The sequence below is a fragment of the Tachysurus vachellii genome, chromosome 12 (genome assembly GCF_030014155.1).
Source record: "Tachysurus vachellii isolate PV-2020 chromosome 12, HZAU_Pvac_v1, whole genome shotgun sequence".
Lineage (NCBI taxonomy): Eukaryota > Metazoa > Chordata > Actinopteri > Siluriformes > Bagridae > Tachysurus > Tachysurus vachellii.
This window is the reverse complement of record NC_083471.1, coordinates 17,537,657-17,560,294: the sequence shown is the minus strand read 5'-3', so window position 1 is coordinate 17,560,294 and position 22,638 is coordinate 17,537,657. Positions and strand designations below refer to the sequence as shown.

The window sequence follows — 22,638 nt, the reverse complement described above, 5'->3', positions numbered from 1 at the left end:
GGGTGATTTGAAGCGGGCTGTCCATGCTCAGCAACCATCAAACCTAATTGAACTGGAGATGTTTTGTAAGGAGGAATGGTCCAAAATACATTCATCCAGAATCCAGACACTCATTACAGGCTATAGGAAGCGTCTAGAGGCTGTTATTTCCGCTTAAAAAAGGCTCTACTAAATATTGAGGTGATTTTTCTGTTGGGGTGCCCAAATTTATGCACCTGTCTAAATTCGTTTTGATGCATATTGCGCATTTTCTGTTAATCCAATAAACCTCATTTCACTACTGAAATATTACTGTGTCTTTCAGTTATTTGATAGATCAAAATGAAATTGCTGATTCAAACACCCAAATATTTATAAATGAAAATCATGGAAATTGTCAGGGGTTCCTAAACCTTTGCATACGACTGTATACTGTTATAAATACATTTACACATACAACAACAAGAGCCTAAAGAGATTCGGAAGTGACATGCTTAAAAGTGAAGTGAATGCTTATCTTGATACATCATCTCACTCAAAGTTCATGTACAGTGTACAAATGAACGAGTAGTGAACCTGCAATGCTACAGGAAACCAAAATGTGATAACAAAGTCCTTCAGAGTAACACTATAGCAACACTGGCCTCAATATTCTCAACAGCAATTATATTAATAGATACTAATGTTTGCAAAATAAGCATATACACTGACTGTCCACTTTATATTAACACCTGTACTCGTATACAATGTTATACAATCATGTTCAGCAGAACAATGCATAAAATCATGCATATACAGTACATATCACGAGCTTCATTTAATGTTCAAACATCAGAATAGGTAAGTGTTGTTTCTGTGACTTTAAAAATAGCATGGATGTTGATACCAGAATGGCTGCTTTGAGTATTTCAGAAACTGCTGATCTCATGGGATTTTCACACACAATAGTCTCTAGAGTTTACACAGAATGGTGCAAAAAGAGTGACAGTTCTGTGGGTGGAAAAATCTCAATGACAGTACAGGTCAGAGAAAAAAGACCAGATTTTCTTAAGCTGGCAAGATAGTTTTACTCAAATAACCACTCTTTACAAGCAGGGTGAGCAGAAAAGCATCTCAGCATGCACAAAACATAAAACCTTTTGCCTATTGAGCTTCAGTAGCAGAAGACCACACTTAGTTCCACGCCTGTCATCCAAGAACATCCGAAGCTTTCATGGGCTATCATACTCTTCCATGTTGTCCTGTTCATTTCAGAGAGTGTTTGGATTCATCCTTGGTCATAAAACAAACCAGGAAGGTCATTAGATTCAGCTTCCCACAAAGCTGAATCTAATGTTACTAATGTAATCAATTAAGTGAGCTTGGAAAACAGTTTATATAAAGCAGAAGGTGGATTTGAACTCTACTGGCCTGATTCATTCACTTCTGCAGCTCCCTTGCGTACAGCTGGTTGGCACAAACATTTTTTTGTAAAGTAAAACAGTATATTCAATACAGGAACTTTTATTTGTAATTTAACATTTCCAGATGTTTAGAGCCTCAAACTTACTTGGAGAAAACGTCTGCTAGTGAAAGACTCATCAAATATCATAACATATTTTCTGTTTATAACCAGAAGTTTGAAAAATAACATTTGTCTTTCCAGAATGAAAGAAAGTACCGATTTTATTTTTTCTGAAGTGTAGTGAGTAAAAGCAGAAATGGTGTGAGGAGAGGCAGACCACTGCTTAAAAGGAGCAAGTGATGAATAAAGGAACAGCATAACACTCAACACGGTGCCTGTAATTCCAGACGCATTCATTGATTATTACACTGACACACATAAAGGCAATATGAACACATGCACATGTACATGCACAGTAGCTGGATCCAACAAAAAAACAACAACAACTGTAGAGTTTGCCTGATTAAAAGTCACCTTTTATTACATGCTTAAAAAAAATGTAGATTGCAGAGTAACCTTGTACAAACGTGGGATGTTCAGGCCAAAAGAAAAAACAGATTATTTAAAACTCTATTTATGTACGATGACAGCGCTGTTGATCCTTTTCACCTCTGCCTCTATATCCCTTGGGAATTAAAATGTAGGCTGCAAAACCTCACTGTGACACAGACTTGTAGTTAGTGCTCAGGATGTTGATGGTGTGTCCAAAAATATAGCAACACTCATAGGGAGCCTCTGGCCTTATAAATGTCCAGGTTTCAGTCACATAAACATAATAATAACACATGGCAGTATAGGAACTGTTGATCAGTCTTTGGGACTTTCTGGATTAATTTACTGCCCTCGAGCCTCCAACATGCAAGGAAGTTACTCAACGCTGTCAGTAACATGAACAGGAAGTTGGCAAACTCTCTTTAAATTAGTCAGCATTTCCATTTTTCAAAGAACTTCTTTGAAACCATTTAAATGTTTCACAGCTTATTTCTGTAATCAAGTGAAATGTTTTTTTCTGTTTTTTTTTTTTAATCAAAAAGGGTTGGTAAAAATTCTTTCCTAGTTCCCTTCCAGACCAAAGCTTTTTGTGACATGGTATTAATGTCATCGAGGCTTGCTTTCGGTTTGCATCAGGTCTCCTTATGGGCAGGTCATTTCCTGTTGCCAAACAAATAAGATCAGTCATAAATAATAAACCTGAGTGTGTGTTAAGTGAACCGTAGTATTCGGAAAAGAAGACACTTCTCTTGTGTGAAGGATTATTAGTAGAACAAAGTGACAAGGTGATTACATATAACACTACAACTGCTATAATATATAATTAGAACAACTGGTGTTGTACTCTTTACACTCTGCACCCACTCAGGTCGGATTTATGATGTTGTTATTTTATAGTTTGTTATGTTGTTATCAGTGCTATTATCTGATTTAAATATCTAATCTAAAGTAAGCACAGTCTAAAGAAGAAGGGGTTTTTGGAATAAAACATGAGCTTTACCACTCTGTCCCTGGAAACACTGGAATACACTGCAGGAGGGAAAACCCAGCAGGATTGAAAGGCAGCTCTGTCAGCATGGTTTGGAAATTCTGGCGCTAACAGTTGAGGCCTTTATTAGTTATATGACTCAACTTCATAATTCATCATAAGTACAGATGTTTCACACGGCTTTATTTTTATTCCCTCTTGTGTAATTCTTATTTTTGTTTGTATCTCCCTGAAACATTTTGCTAAAAATTTTCTAATGGTTCCCAAAAAATAAAGAAACCAAGCCTAATTTAAGCAACTTTGACCCTGAACAGATAACAGTTAAGTTACTAAGGATGAATACATGAACAATAAATGCATGCAGAGACTCACATTCATGTTAATGAACAAACCCATTCTTTGCTGAGGTTTATATCAGACTTCTCACTTGTATGTATTTCCTCCACCTGTTGCTGAAGCCATCAAACCAACACAAACACAAATATCTCATGTATAAAGTCCCATACTGTGTTAACACAGTGCTGTATCACTCAGTACCACTAAGTATGTCATGATAAACCAAGCAGTAAATCTAGAGTCCTATGTTCTGGCATACAGTTCTGTAGCCAGTCATCTATCAAAGCAGAGCACACTGTCACTTTGGCTCCATATCAGTTCAGAACCAACCCCTCCAGAGAGCAGGTGCATGAGTCATCTGCTTCAATCTGAATTATTAGAGATGCTCGACATGCAGCAGAAGAAACTGTCCTTTATAGTTTAGGCGACTTCCCCGTCTGAGTCAGCTAAACAGCCAAATAATACTTTGGACTGAGCTGGATATTAGAAAAACTGATTAGCTAGCAATCTGGCAATGATCAAAGCCATTAGTGTCACCTTGTGGATTTTTTATATTTGTCTGCCAGTTATGATGTATAGCTAGGACATACAATTTGATAAAGGAATTTTCATTTCCTACATAGATGAAATTTGCTAATAAAGTAAGTGTCCAGCTGAAGTCATAATATGCAGTGGCTTGGGTTATATGTAGGAAATTGAACCCATTCTCATTCACAAACCAAATGAATGCCTGAATGAATGAAGATAAAATTGCTTAAGGATTTGAACAGAGCTGTTTGTTGTTATCCTTCGGCTGCTCCCTGTTCAGGGGTTTGATTTGGCACAGGTTTTTTTTACACCAGATACCCGCCCTGATGCAACCCTCTCATTTTATTTGGGCTTGGAACCGGTACTGAAAGTTAACCCTTCAGTGTCTGTGTTGGTTCCCTGCCTGGAATTGAGCCCAGGTCATGGCAGTGAGAGTGCAGGGTCCTGCTGCTGGATCACCACAGGAATCTCATATTTGTTCTATGTGCAGAGACTCTACTGGCTCTGCATGAGGCAGGATGATGCCCTGTAGAATATTGGATAAAATATGGCCTTGGCCTCATGGGTTCCCCTTTTATAAATGCATAATATACAATGCCATAAATCATTTAGCAATTTTCTGAGGGATATTCTGTCCAAATGTCAGGGTGAAAAGTGACCCAATGATCTGTTTGTATGTGTATGTGCTAGCGTTTCCTGCTTAATAGAGCATGAATGTCGTCCTGGCCCATGCTGGTTCGTGGTTCTGATCATTTTGTTGGAGTTTTCAGTTAAGCTGCTATCTGGTTGTCACTATCTGGCATCTGCTGAATGCCATAATTGTAAAAATTGTGCACATGGGTTTTCCCGGCTGAAATATAACCATGTAATTTATAGTCCCAAAATGTCACGAGAAAGCTCATCTTGTATGAAAGACGGATTAATTAACATATGAGTGTAACACATACCACAGTGCTGAATTCCTCAACACCATAACACCTTGTTGAATATACTCTCACACTGTACAGTCTTCTGCAACAAACTACACATATGGAAGGCATCAAATGGCATGATAGGTAACCATTAGTAAATAATAATATGTAATGTTAGCTATGTTCTTCTGGCAAGAATCAGGGCAGCTGTATGACATACTACATGTCTCACTTGGCTTTTACAGAGTTTTAGTGTTATGCGAACACTTAAAGAAAGAGGACATCCATCCAGAAAAAAGATTATACACACACAATTCTACATTTTCTCCAGATATCATATGAATTCATTGTCACTAGTATTCATTATGTAGGTCATGTGAAACATCATGTAGAACTGTGTGTGTGTGTGTGTGTGTGTGTGTGTGTGTGTGTGTGTGTGTGTGAATTCATTCTGAAATCTAACCACACCTTTACACACTATACTAAATGTATTTTTTTATTCTAATTGCTGATATTTATGTGTTAATATTTCACTCTTTCTTTTTGTCTCAGCTTTGCTTCCTGGTATCAGCATTCAGGGGTCGAATGTTTTCAGATGATGGCTGTGCTACCCTGGGTCTCTTCTTCCACTATTTTCACCTTAGTCAGTTCAGCTGGATGCTCATACAAGTAAGAGGAATGCACTTTGTGTTATACTCCTTTAAAATATTTCTGAAATGCATGAAATCCATAGTACAAGGTAACATCCTGAGCACATTAAAGATCATTATTAGAAAAAAGTTTGCATAATAGTAATTTCATATCATTGAGGATAAGTGTTCTATTGAAAATAAACTGTAAATGTATTCTATTGAAAATGTTTACTCTGGCTATATATGAGAGAAAAGAGAAATGAAAATTAAACTTCCTTCAAGGTTAATTTTTTACATGTTGGGTTTGTGCCTCTCATAATCTTTGTCCTTTTTGTTGAAACCTCTGAGTATCTAAGTAGGAAATTAAATTTCTCAGAATTTCATCCAGCCACTGGCAATTAAATATCAACAGCATCAGAGATTAAATGTTAAGTAATCTCTAAACGTCCAGTTATAATATATATTGATTTTGGCCTGGCTAATTTCTTCCTCACTCAACTTAGATATCTTCAAAGTTTAAACATGAATAGAGCCCATTCATTCCGTGTCCCACTTATCAAACACCTGGTTTTTTGCACACTCTCATGCACAACTTGAACTACGTGTACTTCTGCTTGTGCAGCATTTGTGAGGGAGTTGTTCAGAAGTGCCTACAGCCACTGCTCACAAATCCTCTTCCATCTCCCTGAGATCACCTGCCGTTCTTCAGCTTGACTCTTCTGTGAACTAATATTAGACTTAATGGCAGCCTTAGGCTTGAATTTTCAGCAATCCCAAATTGTATTCCTCTGTGGTATTCACTTTAGGTCTTATTATGTCACACCACTCTGAAATATTTCCTAGTAGTGTTGTCATTCACATTTTTGTCCTCCCTCTTTCTGTCCCTTGCTTTCTGTTTGCCGTTTGTGTGAACTGTTTGCCTTTCTTTATCCTTATCTTCAGGCCAGCTCTAGATTTCCATCTCTACTTTTAAAATGTAATCAATGAAGACCATTGATTTGAGAGGTCCTTGCCTTGTTTATGAATCAAATATCAGGGTCTAGCCAATGACTGCCTGCAGTTGCTTCCAATAAATCATAGCTGGGTGGCAGAGTCACTATAGCACAGTAATAGCCTTATGACGTAAATGTATTAGGGACTCTGTGGGCATCATCTAGTTTCATTGAGTTAATTCGGAGTTTTACTGAGTTAAATAGCACAACGCTAGCAATTTTCTCCTTTCAGTAGGTTTTGTCCAAAGTTCAGCAATGCAAAACGTTTTAATGTGTCAGGTTCTGTAATCATTTCTAGGTTCTTTAAATGATTTCTAAATTTCTGAATCCAGAGTGAATCTGTATAAAATCTTAAAATTGCATTTTAAAAATGTACAGTTATACCTTAAAGAGTATTACATAGACCTAAATTCAAATATATGTGCAAACATTATACACTCAACACTCAAAACTCAAAATATCTGTAGTGTGTTGTCAGTTACCATGGACACTCATTTCAGTATGTGTTTCCCTGGACACATTTTACACCAGAAATAAAGAGGCGTGCTCATGTGCGGTTAAAATTTCATGATGTTTGAATTTTAACTGACTGGTGTCTGCAGGGGATGTACTGTAGTAACTTATCGGTTAAGCTGTTGGTCTACTGCTCAGAAGTTTGTGATTTTGAATCCCAGGTCCTCCAAGGTGCCACTGCTGGCCCCCTTAGCAAGGCCCTTAACTCCTAATTGCTAAGTTGTGTAACATAAGATTAAATGTCAGTCACTCTAGATAAGGGCATCTGCTGAATGCCATAATTGTAAAAATTGTGCACATGGGTTTTCCCGGCTGAAATATAACCATGTCATTTATAGTCCCAAAATGTCACGAGAAAGCTCATCTTGTATGAAAGACGGATTAATTAACATATGAGTGTAACACATACCACAGTGCTGAATTCCTCAACACCATAACACCTTGTTGAATATACTCTCACACTGTACAGTCTTCTGCAACAAACTACACATATGGAAGGCATCAAATGGCATGATAGGTAACCATTAGTAAATAATAATATGTAATGTTAGCTATGTTCTTCTGGCAAGAATCAGGGCAGCTGTATGACATACTACATGTCTCACTTGGCTTTTACAGAGTTTTAGTGTTATGCGAACACTTAAAGAAAGAGGATATCCATCCAGAAAAAAAGATTATACACACACAGTTCTACCTTTTCTCCAGATATCATATGAATGACTTGACTTGACTTGAGGTTTTGAATCATCTACTGTATGTAAATGCTGTCTTAAATGAAACATTAAAATGTCTTGATTTAATTTGATGGTACATTCTACACACTGTGAAACTTATTATCAGCTAAAACTCCTACAGAATTAAGATACCTTACAGGAGTTACATGTAAATCTTCTGAAGTTAAGGTGAAAAATGAAGTTAAAAATGAGTCTCATGAGATCAAATTACTTTGCTTTACATTAAACTGGAAAATATGGAGGCATGGCAACAGATTTTGTTTATCTTGCGTATTACTTTTCCCTCAGGCTGTTAACTTCTGGCAGACGCTGGTGATGAATGATGAGCACACAGAGAGACGCTATCTGCTCTACTTCCTGTTGAGCTGGGGACTTCCTGCTCTAGTCATCATAATTCTTGTCACGGTGCTGCTCGGTGGTTATAGTTGGAGCATTCATGATGTCTATGGACTGGTACAGGGAGAGCTGTGAGTGCACTGTCACATATAACAAGAGTCCAAAACCAAGAACTGTAACAAAACAATCATTCAAACTACAGTACATTAATATATGTTGTGCTTGTTTTGTATTAAAGTGATGATACACAAGATGTAGTGACCAAATTAGGATCTTTGAGCATAAATATAAAAAAACAGGTCATTGTAATTAGCAGTGATGTTAATGGATGATATTTATACAGATGATAGTGTTAAAGGTTTTAGGATATAGAAAAGAGTTACAGTAATGCCATCTTATAACAATCAATGTGTTAACACTTGAATGAAATACTGCATAAGGCATCAGGAAAATATTTCAACACAAATAGTGTATCACAGGATATTCAAATGTGACACACACACACTCTCTCTCACACACACATATGCTGTCAGCACAAATGTTTTTTTCTGCTTTAAACAGAATGATTAATCTCACTTATCCAGACTGGCAGAATAAGTACTTCTTTTGTTGTTAGTGGAAGTGCCCTGCCCTGCCATGCCCGAGTGGAGGTGGGTTTTACTGCTTGTAAGTAGGGGTAGAAGGGCTATTTTTAGTCACACTGTGGTTAGGAGGTCACAAGCCATGACTGTATATACATTCAGTTCCATACCCACCCAGGCTCAGGTAATAGAGAAGATCTTTAGTTTCTCCCTCCTCTCTATTTCTGAGCAACATTTCTGCAGTCTCCAGAGTGCCTACACTCCCTGCCTTTGCCCGGAAAGGTAAATAACCCTCTCTCTATGAGACAAACAAGTGATGTCATCTCACCTCATCTCATATGGCTTTCCAGTTCCCGCCTCTTCACAAGGAAGCAAGTTTCAAGGATGTGTTTCCAGAGAGGGAGCTACAGTACATACAATGTCTTAAAGGAGCTTAATCAGAGAAACATGTTTTTAGGCTTTTTAAAGAGGCTATCTTGTATTTTAAAATCATCTGGTCCAATCAGTGTGTAGTTGAAATGGAGCACATTTTGTTTTAAGTTTTCACAATTGTTGCTCTACAATCCTTACTACAGATGAGCTGCAAGAACAGTTTACTGTCTAACATGTCACTGTGACTAGTCACCGTGAAGGCTGTAGCATGTGATTTGAATCCTTTCCACACTCATCAAAACCTCTCAGAGATCAATCATGCCTTTTGGATAGAAATGATCATAGGATAAAGGTGAGCAGTCAGAATAACTCTGTATTGATTTGCTGTGATGCTTCCCCAAACAATACCAGCAAAATTGCCACAACATAAAGCTTCCGGTTTTTTCCTTATTTATCATGTCTGTGATTTAAAAAAGAAAGCTTTTGGCTAATATTAAGCTTTAAATCATTTTCCTAGTTACCCGTGTCTGAATTAGGCAACAGGATTAGAAAGTTAAATTTGTTTGCTGCTCATAAACATTAAAGCAAAGGCCTACTGTACCTAGTCTCGCTCACTCAGGTGTTCATAGCTTAATTGTTAAATGCTAAAATCTTTACTGGTTTTGGCTTATGTGCTTTTTAAATCATCATTGTGCTTGTTAGCAATTCAAACTGACGATAACTGATACACTGGATCAAGGATATTTATCTGTCTCCACTGTCTCAGACACTGCTGCTGCTGTGTATTAAAGTATTTAGCACTGTTTAGACTTTTGGCAGGAAACTGTTTTAATTTGATTGGGTCTTGAAATGAAATTATTTTAAATTTGCTCATACTGTCTTTTAATTGCAGCAAGTATTTTTATTTTTTATTTTTTTTACACTAAATCGTGTAGTCATATACTGTAAGAAAATACATGTAGGTCATTACAATCCCCTGTAAATAACATGCTATGCTGAGGAGTACTATTTGCTTATATAATTAGGCTGATATTTATGGCATGCTGCTTTATTTGTCATTGCAAACTAAACTTCAGAGAAACTTTACAAATCGAGTGGAATTTTCGATGTGATAATGCCTGTACATTTGCCATGCAAGTACGTAAATATGCATATGAGTGGAAAGCACTTTGTTTACTCTTACAGTGATTAAGAGCTTGCTTAGTTTTTTTTTCACCACTCCCTACGTTTGGTTTATCAGGCAGTGTACGTCAGTTAGCTTTGTGTGACCTCTCTCCGCCCTTTATTGTTAGACAGCAGACCTCAGTTATAGTTACAGCGCTATCTTCCTGAGTGTAGCTAATATTACGGCAAAACCCTGGGAATCCACGGTCACCACTGTGGAATACGTGACCTTCAAAGTGTTAAAAGAGTAGCTTCTTTACTTCTGCAACTTTAAGCGTGAACCACGAAAGACTTAAAGTATGCCGCCATGGTTTCAGTTATATTGTGGAGGATTTTGCACTATGCTTGTGTGTGAAAGTGAAATAAACATTTTGTTTTTGAATCACATAAAAATCAGCAATATCTGAGTTCATCTAGTCAGGCAGGACCGAATGGTGAATAAAACAAAATCACCCAATCACAAAATCCACACAACCTTTTGCATTCTTTGAATTCTATTAGAGATATAAGATGGCATTCTTCTTTCCCCTATAAAAGTAGCTCTGGGTTTACTTGTTAAGCTTGTTTGGCCCTGTGAACGAAGGGCTGGTCATTTATATTTGGGCATCTGTTACGTCAAAACAAAATCAGCCCCATTGCACTCCCTAAGCTTTCCCATGGTAAAGGCCAGTTTGAGGCTTGCTAATTGCGCAGTGGTGAAAAACAAGTGGAGATTGAAAGAAATTCCTTAGATAAAACAAGAGGATGGGAAAGTGTCAGCATGAAAGAGAGAGGTGCTCTAGCTACCCAGGAAAAAGAAGCTGAATCTGAAAGCTGTGAGGCATTGTGTCTGTTTTTCAGACCTAAACAGCAGCCATGACCTTAAGGCAAGCAGATTTACACAGCAAATAATAATACAGCACATACATACTGTGTGCATGCTATATTGTATATCACACACACAAAACAAATGCATACTGTATACCACACACATACACAGCACATATATATCATATACCACACACACACACAGAGCATATACGTACTGTATGCCACACAGGTATACATAGAGAATATATACAGATGTACACAACACAAGGCCAAGAAACTGCTCACTGCACACATACTGTATATCATGATCCACTTACTAGGTAGTAAAACATTTCTATAAATACTGTCTGTTTAATAACATTAAGCAGTTTTGACTCTGATAGCACTTTGTTTTTCTGACTAAAATAATTCTCTGTGTGTTGTCTCGCATCTGTCTCTCCCTCTGTGCAGGTGCTTCATACCGAATGTCTACACAGCTCTGTGTACAGCTGCTTTCATTCCTCTTAGCTGTGTGGTGGGAGTGTTGGTGGTCTTCATCCATGCTTACCATGTCACACAACAGTGGAAAGCCTATGATGATGTCTACAGGGGCCGAACCAACAGCTCAGGTGTGTGTGGACTTAGCCTTAAAGAAATACCATGTAATAACTCCTACATAAACTCATGCAGATACACATCAAGAGCTTCAGTTAATGTGCACACTAAATAACACAATGGGGAAACATGTGATCTCAATGAATTGGTTGTTTTGTCCCAGATGGGTTGTTTATTTCTGATCCTCCTGATCTACTGGACGTTTTGTGCAGAGCAAGCTTTAGAGTTTACAAAATGGTGTTTAAAAACATCCAATAAACAGCAGTTTTACATGATAGAAATGTTCTGTTGAAGAGAGAAATGAAGAAGATGAAGAAGATGAGGAGAATAGACTGACTGGTTAAAGACCAGGCAGTAATTGAAAATACTACTATTTACATCCATGGTAAGCAGAAAAGCATTTCAAATACACAATCCATAGAAGATTTACTACAATAGCAAAACATCACATCTTCCACTCATCAGCCATGAACCTGAACCAGCCTACAATTTCTGATTTGTTCACACAAACTACACACTTGCTTAATTTGTATATGAATATGTACTGTATGTCTATATATGTTATGTCTATATACTATATAAGTGAGATTTCGATAGCTAAAGACATTAAAAGCCCGGTTAAAACTAATCTCTTTATATATGATTAGGATTATCTGATTGTGTGGGTTTCCATTCATCTTAGCCTTGTACAACTCATTTTTCTTGTATTGGCTTGTATTAATATAAATAGTACATTCTCAATATAAGAGCGTTTCTTAACAAACAAAACCATGAAGCAAAGCATGCCCTTCAGGAAGTATTAAGCTGTGTCTATTCTTATTTGTGCTTTTAGCTTCCGCAGTAATACTTACACTAGACAAGGCTAATCCATAACCACACAGCTATTTCAACAGTGGACTACAGACCTGTCACTGTGACTGCTTTGCACATAACATGCAGCCACACACACACACTCACACTCACACAAACACACACATACACATTCACTTTGACTTATAAAGCAAGACCTCAAAGCCTGTAAACAGCTGGCAGGACCTCAGAACCTCTGTGCCGGCATACAAAACAGTTGTATCTGATTATTCTTCAATCCAGAGCAGATTTAGGTCTTTGGATAATATTTTTCATGGTTGTCAAAATTCTTTCATGTTAAACCCATCTTCTGTTCAACATTGACCTAGGCCATTTGTTTTAACAGAATTTGAGCACAAAATGGCTGATGATGCAGTATATCCTTTCTCTCTTCTTTCTATCCTTTCGATCACAGTGCATGGACTTCTATTTATAGTCATTTCACATTTTGACTGAACAAAATTCTATATTTATACAGATGATAGATAAATCAAACAAACCAACCAAAGCATTCTGCTGGAAACCATATTTTAGGCATTGTTTTACATAAAATAGTTAGTTAGAGCAGACAGAAAGGGATAAATTATTCTTAGATCCTAATACACAGACGCTTCCAGATGCTCTTCTGTCTGTAGTAAGGAGGTCAGTAGTTGACTCAGCCTCCCACTCAGAGGCAGCACTGCTGACTCAGCACCCCACAGCATACTGAAATCTCACGTGCAGAAGGAAGCAAACTTGTGGTCAGGGCAACCTGTGTGCTTCTCTTTTCTTCCTAATCATCTCTTTGGAGCATGCAGGGAGCTTGAGCCAAGGCTGCTCAGTGTACCCTGTACTATTAAAAACTGTCGAAAGAGCAGCTTTACCCTTGAGATGTGCTGATAATCCACCATACCAAAGCTTCCTTTCCCTCAAAACAACTTCTCCATAATGAGCAGTGATCTAGCCTTTGGGATGGGATGTTCTTTGGGAATTCTCTATGGAAATAATTACTATATGACAGCCGTATTTAAAGATTTAATTTGCTGTTTAGCAGCTAGAGAAAAGTGGAGCGTTTGAAAAACATAATAAATGTTTCCTGGACTAGTAGCATGTTTGTTTATGTCTAGTCTTTTGTAATTATCTGTGGCTTGCTGTAGCCTTAAAAGTTAACACTGCTAGGTTGCACCTAAAGCAAACAGAAAAGCAGAAATGTTTGATTGCATGAAAGGATGCACAACATACTTCAAACCTTTGTTGAGGTTTACTGCAAGAATCCCATTTTTGGGGGTATTGGTGTAAGATCATACATATTGTCCTTTGAAATATTTATTCAAAATGGATAACAAGTAGCCCTTTAAAGCTAGAAACTATTATGTGTCACCTGTAATTTACAGAACGAACATGTACATTGATTGCCATATGATCCGTTTCGATTATTACTGCTGCCAGCTCTTTGTATGTTGGCCCATTTTAGTCATGATACCAGGGCTGTGCTTTCTTCTATTATGTGGTTTAGTCTTCCATTATAAACCAGAAAAGCAGGTAGGAAATGAAGCAATTTCATCATCTTTGGTTTTATAAGGAAGCAAAATTGATCATTTTAAAATGAAATAAATAAATAAACAAACAAACAAACTACATAGTGAGGTGGAAATAATTGGAAATCACTGAATATCTAAAGTACATGCAAAAGGAAATGCTATGTTTTGTGTTCAGAAAGTGAGATGAATACCCAAATTTTTTTTTTACTGTTTCTACAGTAGGTGATACACTGAAATATTTGTCTGGATCTGAGGTGCCACAGTGGTGTAGTGGTTAGTGTCTGTGTGTCTGGTTCAGAAAAGGTTACTGTGTTTGGGAATACTCTCACCATGTTCATATGGATTTCCCCCCATTTCCGAAAACATGCTGATTGCCTTTGCCTTTTGAGTTTGAGTGTGTGTGTATGTGGGTATGGGTGTGTGTGTGTGATTGCGTGTGTGTGTGTGGGTTTGGGTGGTCTGGTGTGTCCATGGTGCACTGCAATAGACTGGTGGCCCATACAGGGTGCATTCCCGCTGATGAAGATTCTCCTTCACACCCTGTAATTTATTCTCCTGCCTCTGTCAGATGACCTGACGTGGTTTGGCTCAACTCCAGGTTCTCCATATCTTGGTTATCCCACATTTAGGACCACAATACGAGCATAACTGATGATTTATTGCTGTTCACATTCTTATCTATAGATTCTTCATTCTGTTTTGCTGGAATGATCTTGATAATGTATGCACATATGCTGATGAAATCTAGTGTGGCTTTTGCACCTATCGCATTCCTTGAGTGAAAGAACAAGCCTTAAGCTGATAAAAAGGAACATACTGAAAGTCCCTTTCAGCTGTACCTGCTTTGGATGCAAATAATCTGTGAACTGACCTTACTTCTGACGTCAGATCAGATCAGATTGCAGGATGTAGTTTCAGGTGCTAACAAGCCAGGAGGCCGTCTAAGCCAGAGTCACCCTGCATACCCCCAACCTTTCCTGCTGTGTTTCAAAGAGAACATTTTGGTAATGCTATTAACGCAGTTAGGTAAGAGGAATAAGGTAACCAATACAGCATTTAGCTATTTGCATAAAAAGGGCTTTTTGATAGTTGCAGTTTTTGATAATAACAAAAGAACATGTCATTTTTTATGACTGTAATTGTACTTTGAACTGAAATTGCTCTTATCTGGATTTACAGTAACAAACAAGTGCTGCTTTACGAGAGAGGAGATGTATGAAAGTGCTTGAAGTATTACTTGTTGTTTTCCTAGAGCAATATTTATACTTTTATATAGTTTTAGATTCATTTTGATTAAAGTGATTAAAGTATTATTGTTATATTATATAGCACTATTTATTATTATTGTTATTGTTGATGTATAACAGCACTACTCATTTTTTAGATGCATTCATTATGGAAATTATTATCATCATTTTTTACACAAGTTTGACATCGGAATTAAACAGAGCTATCAACCTGTTAGAAATATAGACATCTGTCTCTGAGGTATTTTGATGTTTTGGTTGCTTAAGACACAATGAAGCCAAAGCCATGTGATGCTGTATTCTATCTAGTCTGTTTGTCTTCTAGTGCTCAGAACACCATCTGTTTGAAATTACTCAACCATTATGCTTTTACGAGCCCATTTATGTGCTTCTATCGTACACTAAATGCATTATTATATAATGCTTTCAGTGTAGTTCTATCGTTTTTCGATTTCCTTCTATAGTAGCAGGAGAATGAAAAAAGGAAAGCCAACAAGTCAAGAGAGAAATCATTGATGGCTTTAGTAGAGGACATTCATGTCATCTACTGTATCTTTATCATCTTCAGTCATTACCTTTTACAACAAAAGCAATAAACAGAACAAGAGCAGTAAGAGCTCAGAGTGGATGGAGATATACAAAGCAACCAAAGCAAAAATGGAAAAAGTAAAATGTTCACTGTTCAGTTTTCAGGACCAGTTGTCCTGATAGTATATACTTGATCGTATATTTTTGGCTGTCTGGAACACAAGCTTTGAGGACTATGCACTGAAGACAATATTTCAGATTTAGTGCAGGCACATGATGCATTGCTGATCATGGATATTCTGGAGAACTTGACTTTTCCATGACCTTGCCTTTCATGTTTTATATAACACTTCAATGGTATCTTAGTAGTTTATCTCAGAGAGACAGCAGGACTTGGTGCACAGAGCATCTGCTCAGTAATCTGTTGCTGTCAAGAACCCTCAACATATATCCAGCCCAGGAAGAGGAACGGGATGTCCAAATGACACAACCATTCAACGTTCAGAGCTATTGTTCAAAACAGGACAAGAAACACTATAATCCTCATTCATATACTTATTTATCACCACCAGTCCTGGTAATAACACACCATCATTTAATATCAAAGAAGATTAGATAACCAGCTTAATCTGAGATATCAATAAACCTTACAGTTGCGAATGTGCATTTCTTTCTTTACCATATGTTATTCTATTCACTAAAGCCTCTATTCATATACATAAAAACCTAAATCATGAATTAAGTGTCTTCAGTTATTTTCAATAACACCCTGTTTCACACTGGAAAAGCCTCTTCACTGCATTTGCCTGATCGCACATTTCTTCCTCCGCTCCCCTCCTACAGAAATTCCTTTTCTTAGTAAAGAAGGAATCTGTAATACTCGAGAGGAGAGGAGAATTATAGACATCTTATAGAGCAGATCATGTGAGCATGGAGTCACATGGGTAAACATGTTTTTCTTTTAAGCAGCAGATCTCAAATCTGTTCTGTCTGTGTGGATAGATTACACCTCAGGGTTTTGGGAACATGCTGCTTCTGTAAAGGCCAATTCCTGACCAAAAGAAAGGAATGTGCTTGATGGAAAGCAAGGGTAGGCAATAAGGGAGGGTAGAAGTTTTGTTTTGGCTGAAACGAATGAAAAAAGAAAGGTGAGAAAGGCAAGAAGAGGGAGGATGGTAGAAAGAGAAGAGGGTGATAGAAAGAGTTTGCTGTCTGAAGGATGATTGACATAAACAGAAGAAGAGAGAAGCGTCAGGGAAGTGGAAATAACACCTCTGTACTAGCCCAGAGTATAAATGCTGACTGTTGCAGCCTGTGTTCTCTGTCAGGTGAGGAATGTGTGACCTACGTTTCACAGTATAACCAAGGCAGACTGCTCAAACCTCAGAGACAGAAACCTGTCCTTTAAAACCAATCCAGTAGGTGTGTTTAATTCTGAAGTTTGCCGTTACGGTAGCCACATTGTTCAGAAGTTATTTGCCTTAATGGGTAAGATTTTAACCAGCATGAGACTTCAAACATAATCACTTTTAGTTCTTACACACTAGACTACTGTAGACTAAATAAAACAAACTATAACTTTGAGGTTTTATCATTAATATTGAATGGAAGTCAATTCATAACTAATCAGATCAGGAAAACTATCAGTATATCTGTTACTTTTAAGATACCATTAATGTTGAGCCATATAGCATAGGGTCTCATCCTAGGTATATAACTATAATTCATACACACATTGCAGGAACACATTCTTTGAAAGTTCAGTTATAAAAATTTCATTTATTTTTGTAATTTATACAAAAAGCGTAATTTTGCTGCAGCGTTTTTCAAAATTTCCAATAGAACTTACGTTTTTTTGTTTTTTTTAAATGGAAATCCTCTGAAATGGTAAAATTTTCAAGCATGTGTTTCTTATTTTAAAATACTACCAGTGGAGATACATACGGAATATAAATACTTTCTATGATACTGTACTTATGTTTTGCACACGGGAATCAAAGAGAGTTTTATGCATTGTGATGACCATGAATCTTGACCCAAATGTGTGGAAAATCTGTGTTAATTTTGAGAAATTGCAATATCCTCTGACTATCGTTGAGTTTGCTTAATTTTGTGTTAATCTCTGCAAGCTCAAAATTGCGAAATCCTGGAGGACTAACTAGTTTCATAATTGTTAACTTACAGTAGATATCTTGGAAACAAGCCAATCATTGACATACACAGTGTGTTCAACAACACGTACAACTCTTTGACAGCAATAGGTTGGTCCAACAAAAGCTTTCAAAGAACACTGATAAACAGAATTAGGTGATTACCTACACCAAGAGGGATGAACAATTGTTCTTCTTTCATATTAGGCACATCAGCGGGTAACTACCTCCCCATTAGGATAGTCTGTATCACATGAGCACAAAAAATCAGCCCAAAAGACTGCCTACCCAAAAAGCTATCTTCTATTTTGAAAGCACTGTATGTGTTAGTCTTTCATTAGAGTCAACATGTACCTCCGGCTCCATTATGATCAAAGCTTTCCAACCTGTTCCCGCCAACTCGGCGGATCTTAATGCTGGCGAATTAGCTCAGAAACAATGCTATTACCAAAGCACAGGGCACTATGTTCTAAAAAATAGCATGAGTGGACCCTAATATTAATGGAAATGTCAGGATCTGCTCAGATTCATTTGTTCCAGATAAATGTCATTTCTAATGATTGTTGCTGGTGAATGGAGTATGTATACACATTAGCGATGAGAATAGACCAACAAACTTTTCAGATTGATTGAAAAGTTGACTTTGGATTTTGACTGTGATACAAATTCTAAGAGGCACCAAGCATACATTGGTGTTCCTAATTTCGGGAGAAGATGATGTAACCAGTGGACCAATACTTTAATTTATTTTCTTTATTGCAGTTCATCTTGATACGTTACCTGTAATAAACTGTTCTGTTTCTAATTTTAAATCTTTTGAATTGTATTCCATTAAATTTAAGCTTTATGCTTTTATGCTTTAGGTATCTTGAAATGCTAAGTGCATTAGGGTTTTGTTTTTTATGAACAGATGTACCAGGAATAGTTAAGTAATGAATTTTCACTCAAACAGCTTTGGACTTTGAATACTGATGGCTCACTCATCAAATGAAGCTGTTGACGTGTTAACACAGCCTATTTGGAGATTTCAGAAGGTTTACAATGCACTACAATGCAGCTGAATGGTAGTAAAGGATTTGCTTCAATTCAAATAAGGGCCAAAGTGATTTTTGTGGACATTGTTCAGGGGGTCATCATTATTCTCTGGTTGTGATTGCTGTGTTGTTAATAAAGGTTTTAATGGGGTAAAAATGTAGTACTAATAGTAATATTAATTGCACTAGTTAATTAGAAGTACTAGTAGCACTTCTTAATTCTGTCATTAAATTTACATATAAAGCAATGCTCTAGGAGTAAGTCAGGAAGATGAGATAGGATAGATCTCGTAAAACTGTGGCCCAATCAACATCTTTATCAGCATTATCACAAATGTCCTCCCAGTACACTCTGTGTGTGAAGTAATATGGACATAATATATTGATTGCAGGTGTTTGGCCAGAGGTTACTCTTTGAAAGGGTAATGATATTTAGTGGCAGACGTGCAGCGTTGAGATCAATAGTCATGGACTAATGACATGATTGATCATTCAATGAACATTCACACGTAGTCTATGTCAAACCTTATCCAAGTGTGGCTGCTTAATGAAGAGGCTCAAGATAATATGCATGATGTCAAGCAAGGTTCAACTCCAGTTAGAACTAAGTGTTGATGTTATGTTGTAATGGAAATAAATGTTTTTTTTAGAACATTAGAAACTTTAGAACTTCATAAAAATGTGTTTCTAATCAACTATCTTTACAGGGTATGGCATCATTCACAATCTTCCAGTTTAACTCCAATAAGACCAATTGGAGGAGTTGTATTAATTTGCTTGATACCCTCCCAAAAATGCAGCTGATTTATTGTCCAGATTGGGCCAAGCCTCACAGCTCTTGAGTAAAGTCTCCTAATTAAGGACTCTCTTAATAAATTCTCTTGCCTTGCCAGTCATCTTGGGCAACACTCCCAGGACCATAAACAAACCCACTCATTTACTTTGCCAAAGCAGAGGTTGTCGGATGTTATGGAAAAATTGACGTGCCAGTGTATTTCAGGCCAGTCTGCTGCACAAAGCGGTGAACCTGGCTCAATTTGCCTTCCTCTAGGGCATGTAGACTTCTTGAACAGCTTGAAAAGAAATGTCAAACAAGCTGAGAAAGGTATATTAAGCTGCCATGTGTTTCTTTGTGTTTGTTTACAAGTGTCAATTGGCTTTTATTCTCCAGAGGTTCCCATGGTGTTGTACCTGTACGCCTTGGTCTCATTGGTGTGCCTGTGGGCTGGTCTGCACATGGCATACAGATATCTCTGGATGCTTATTCTCCTGGTTATCTTCAACATCTTGTTGGTGAGTACTATCCATAATCCATCATAAGCAAGGAACAAGCTGTTCTTATCCACCTGTTGCCCTTTGACATTGTCTGTTTTTCATTTACTCACGGGTTTAATCCATGTTAATCCATCAATGATCTTTTCAATGCTTATTTTTCACTTCACTTGTTAAGGGTTTTAAAAGGGTAAAACTCAAAAATGTCAAAATCCTACCTAATTACTTTCCTTTTACAAAATAAGACTAGATTTTTGGATATAATGGAAAATTATTTTTATTGTGTAGTTCACAGAATGATAGTTCTTCGATATCTTTATGTTTGTAAAGTTCATTCCACCTTATCAGTTTATCTTATCTATGTGTTTCCATAGTTTTCATTTTGGCACCAGTGCCAAGCACCAACTGATAGTGTTCTACAAATATAGTCATATTTGAATATTCTTATTACTCTACAGTGCTATAGGTAGAGTGATAAGGCATGGTGTTTATCAACACCCACAACCCAAAATCCATTTACACTCACTCACTCACTTTCTACCGCTTATCCGAACTACCTCGGGTCACGGGGAGCCTGTGCCTATCTCAGGCGTCATCGGGCATCAAGGCAGGATACACCCTGGACGGAGTGCCAACCCATCACAGGGCACACACACACTCTCATTCACTCACGCAATCACACACTACGGACAATTTTCCAGAGATGCCAATCAACCTACCATGCATGTCTTTGGACCGGGGGAGGAAACCGGAGTACCCAGAGGAAACCCCCGAGGCACGGGGAGAACATGCAAACTCCACACACACAAGGTGGAGGCGGGAATCGAAACCCCAACCCTGAGGTGTGAGGCGTACGTGCTAACCACTAAGCCACCGTGCCCCAAATCCATTTACATGCTCCAGTAAAACACTGCACACAAATCTTCCCTACATCACTGAGCCTACATGTCATGCAGGATCATATAAAAACAAGAAATACCTCCTTATACAGTATCTTTAGCCTATCGATTTTCCTGTGGCCCACTGAGGACTGTTACATACTGTAATATTGATTAGTTAAGCTACTGCATAGTGAGAGTGAGTTTTACAATAATCCTCATATAAGGAGAAAGTCCTTTAAAACATCCAGAGTTATCAGCAATATCTACAGGTGAGTTTAAAAAAAGAGGAGGATGATAAGGCACATGCTGAAACGACATGTTCTTGTGTCAGACTGTATCTTTACAGCCCACTATTCAGAATCTGCACAATGAACATAGAACTAGATGCAAGTGAGAAGTGAGTCTGATATTCATCATCATAAGAAACAGAATTCCAACATCTTTCGCACTTCTATTATTTTTTTATAATGTACTTTTTGCTTTCTCATACATTCTTTTCTCTGAGTCATGTCTCATTCAGACACTGTGCATCTGGAAAGGATCATGTTCTCATGAGTATTAATACATATCATGATACTCTCAAAGTATTTGTCCCAGATCTGTATAAGGGCAAAAAAGGGGTATTGATAAAGCTACAGTAAAGAATAACCCAACAAATATTATTGAGATTATGACATAAGCATGTTATATTAATTGATATTTACTGATCATTAGCTAAAATTGTTATTAATAACTTATACCTTGTTCTTGATTCTGATTGTTTAGTAGGTGTTGATTAATTATCAGCTGGCTAAAATTGAGGCAGTGTGTATGCCATAAATTCTTCATCCATCAACCAACAGTCTTATAATGCTTCACAGATGACTATTTTGTGTAGTAATAAAGTAAATTAAGAGCACACAGGCAGGCAAATGAGCAGATGTGAATGCAGGGTAATGGTCCTCTCATTTGGCCTGTTGATATCTAAGACCTGGGTAAACTCACGGAAATCCTTTCTCAATGATAATGTACTAATGTACAAATAATGAATAAGTCTGACACTTGATCAGGTTCATTATTTCACCTAAATGATGACGATAAAGTGGCCTTCATGATATCACGTTTATTTTTTTCATGATGTCACATTATATTCACAAATATAATATAATGATGTAATGAACAAACTATTGTTATTAAAAAAACAGTAATTATTTTTATACCAACTTCTATTTTTGCACACACACACACACACACACACACACACACACACACACACACACACACACACCAGATGGAGGCAGATGGTGTCTGCTGGTTTATTAGGTTTGGGGACAGATAAACCCAGGCTTTGCTTTGGGACAAAGGGCCGAAGATGATGTATAGCAGGTTATACAGTACACTAACAACTTCCAAGTTAATTTACATTCAACATATTTTATTCATATTCGTTTCACTTTTAGATGAAAAAATATTTAGATTTAATGTCACTTCATTATATCAAATGCAATGTGTATCCTTGGCTTTCTACTCCAGATTTTCAAATAGTAACAGGTTGCTATACAGCTCTATAAACAGCATACCAGTAATGACGCTGAATGCAAAACTATAACAGCACATTTGTTTTGTCTTGTCTGCTTGTTTCCTTGAAGCTACACATGAAAACTGTCTGCACTGATGACTAAACAGACACATGCACCGGGTGGAGTGAAATGTGAGGAATGTAGTGATCACAAATACAGATCAGGCTGCAGCACAAACACTATAAAACAGAC

At 37.3% G+C, this 22,638-nt stretch overlaps 1 protein-coding gene across 1 annotated transcript in view; it reads left to right on the top strand.

Annotated features, from left to right (window-relative positions):
* The window catches only part of adgrv1 (adhesion G protein-coupled receptor V1), a 119,697-nt gene that overhangs the window by 88,667 nt on the left and 8,392 nt on the right, over positions 1–22,638 (top strand). The window contains exons 85-88 of the mRNA XM_060883885.1: positions 5,231–5,347; positions 7,838–8,016; positions 11,263–11,420; positions 19,906–20,027. Of these exons, the coding sequence (XP_060739868.1) occupies positions 5,231–5,347; positions 7,838–8,016; positions 11,263–11,420; positions 19,906–20,027 (576 nt within the window). The remainder of the gene's footprint in view (positions 1–5,230; positions 5,348–7,837; positions 8,017–11,262; positions 11,421–19,905; positions 20,028–22,638) is intronic.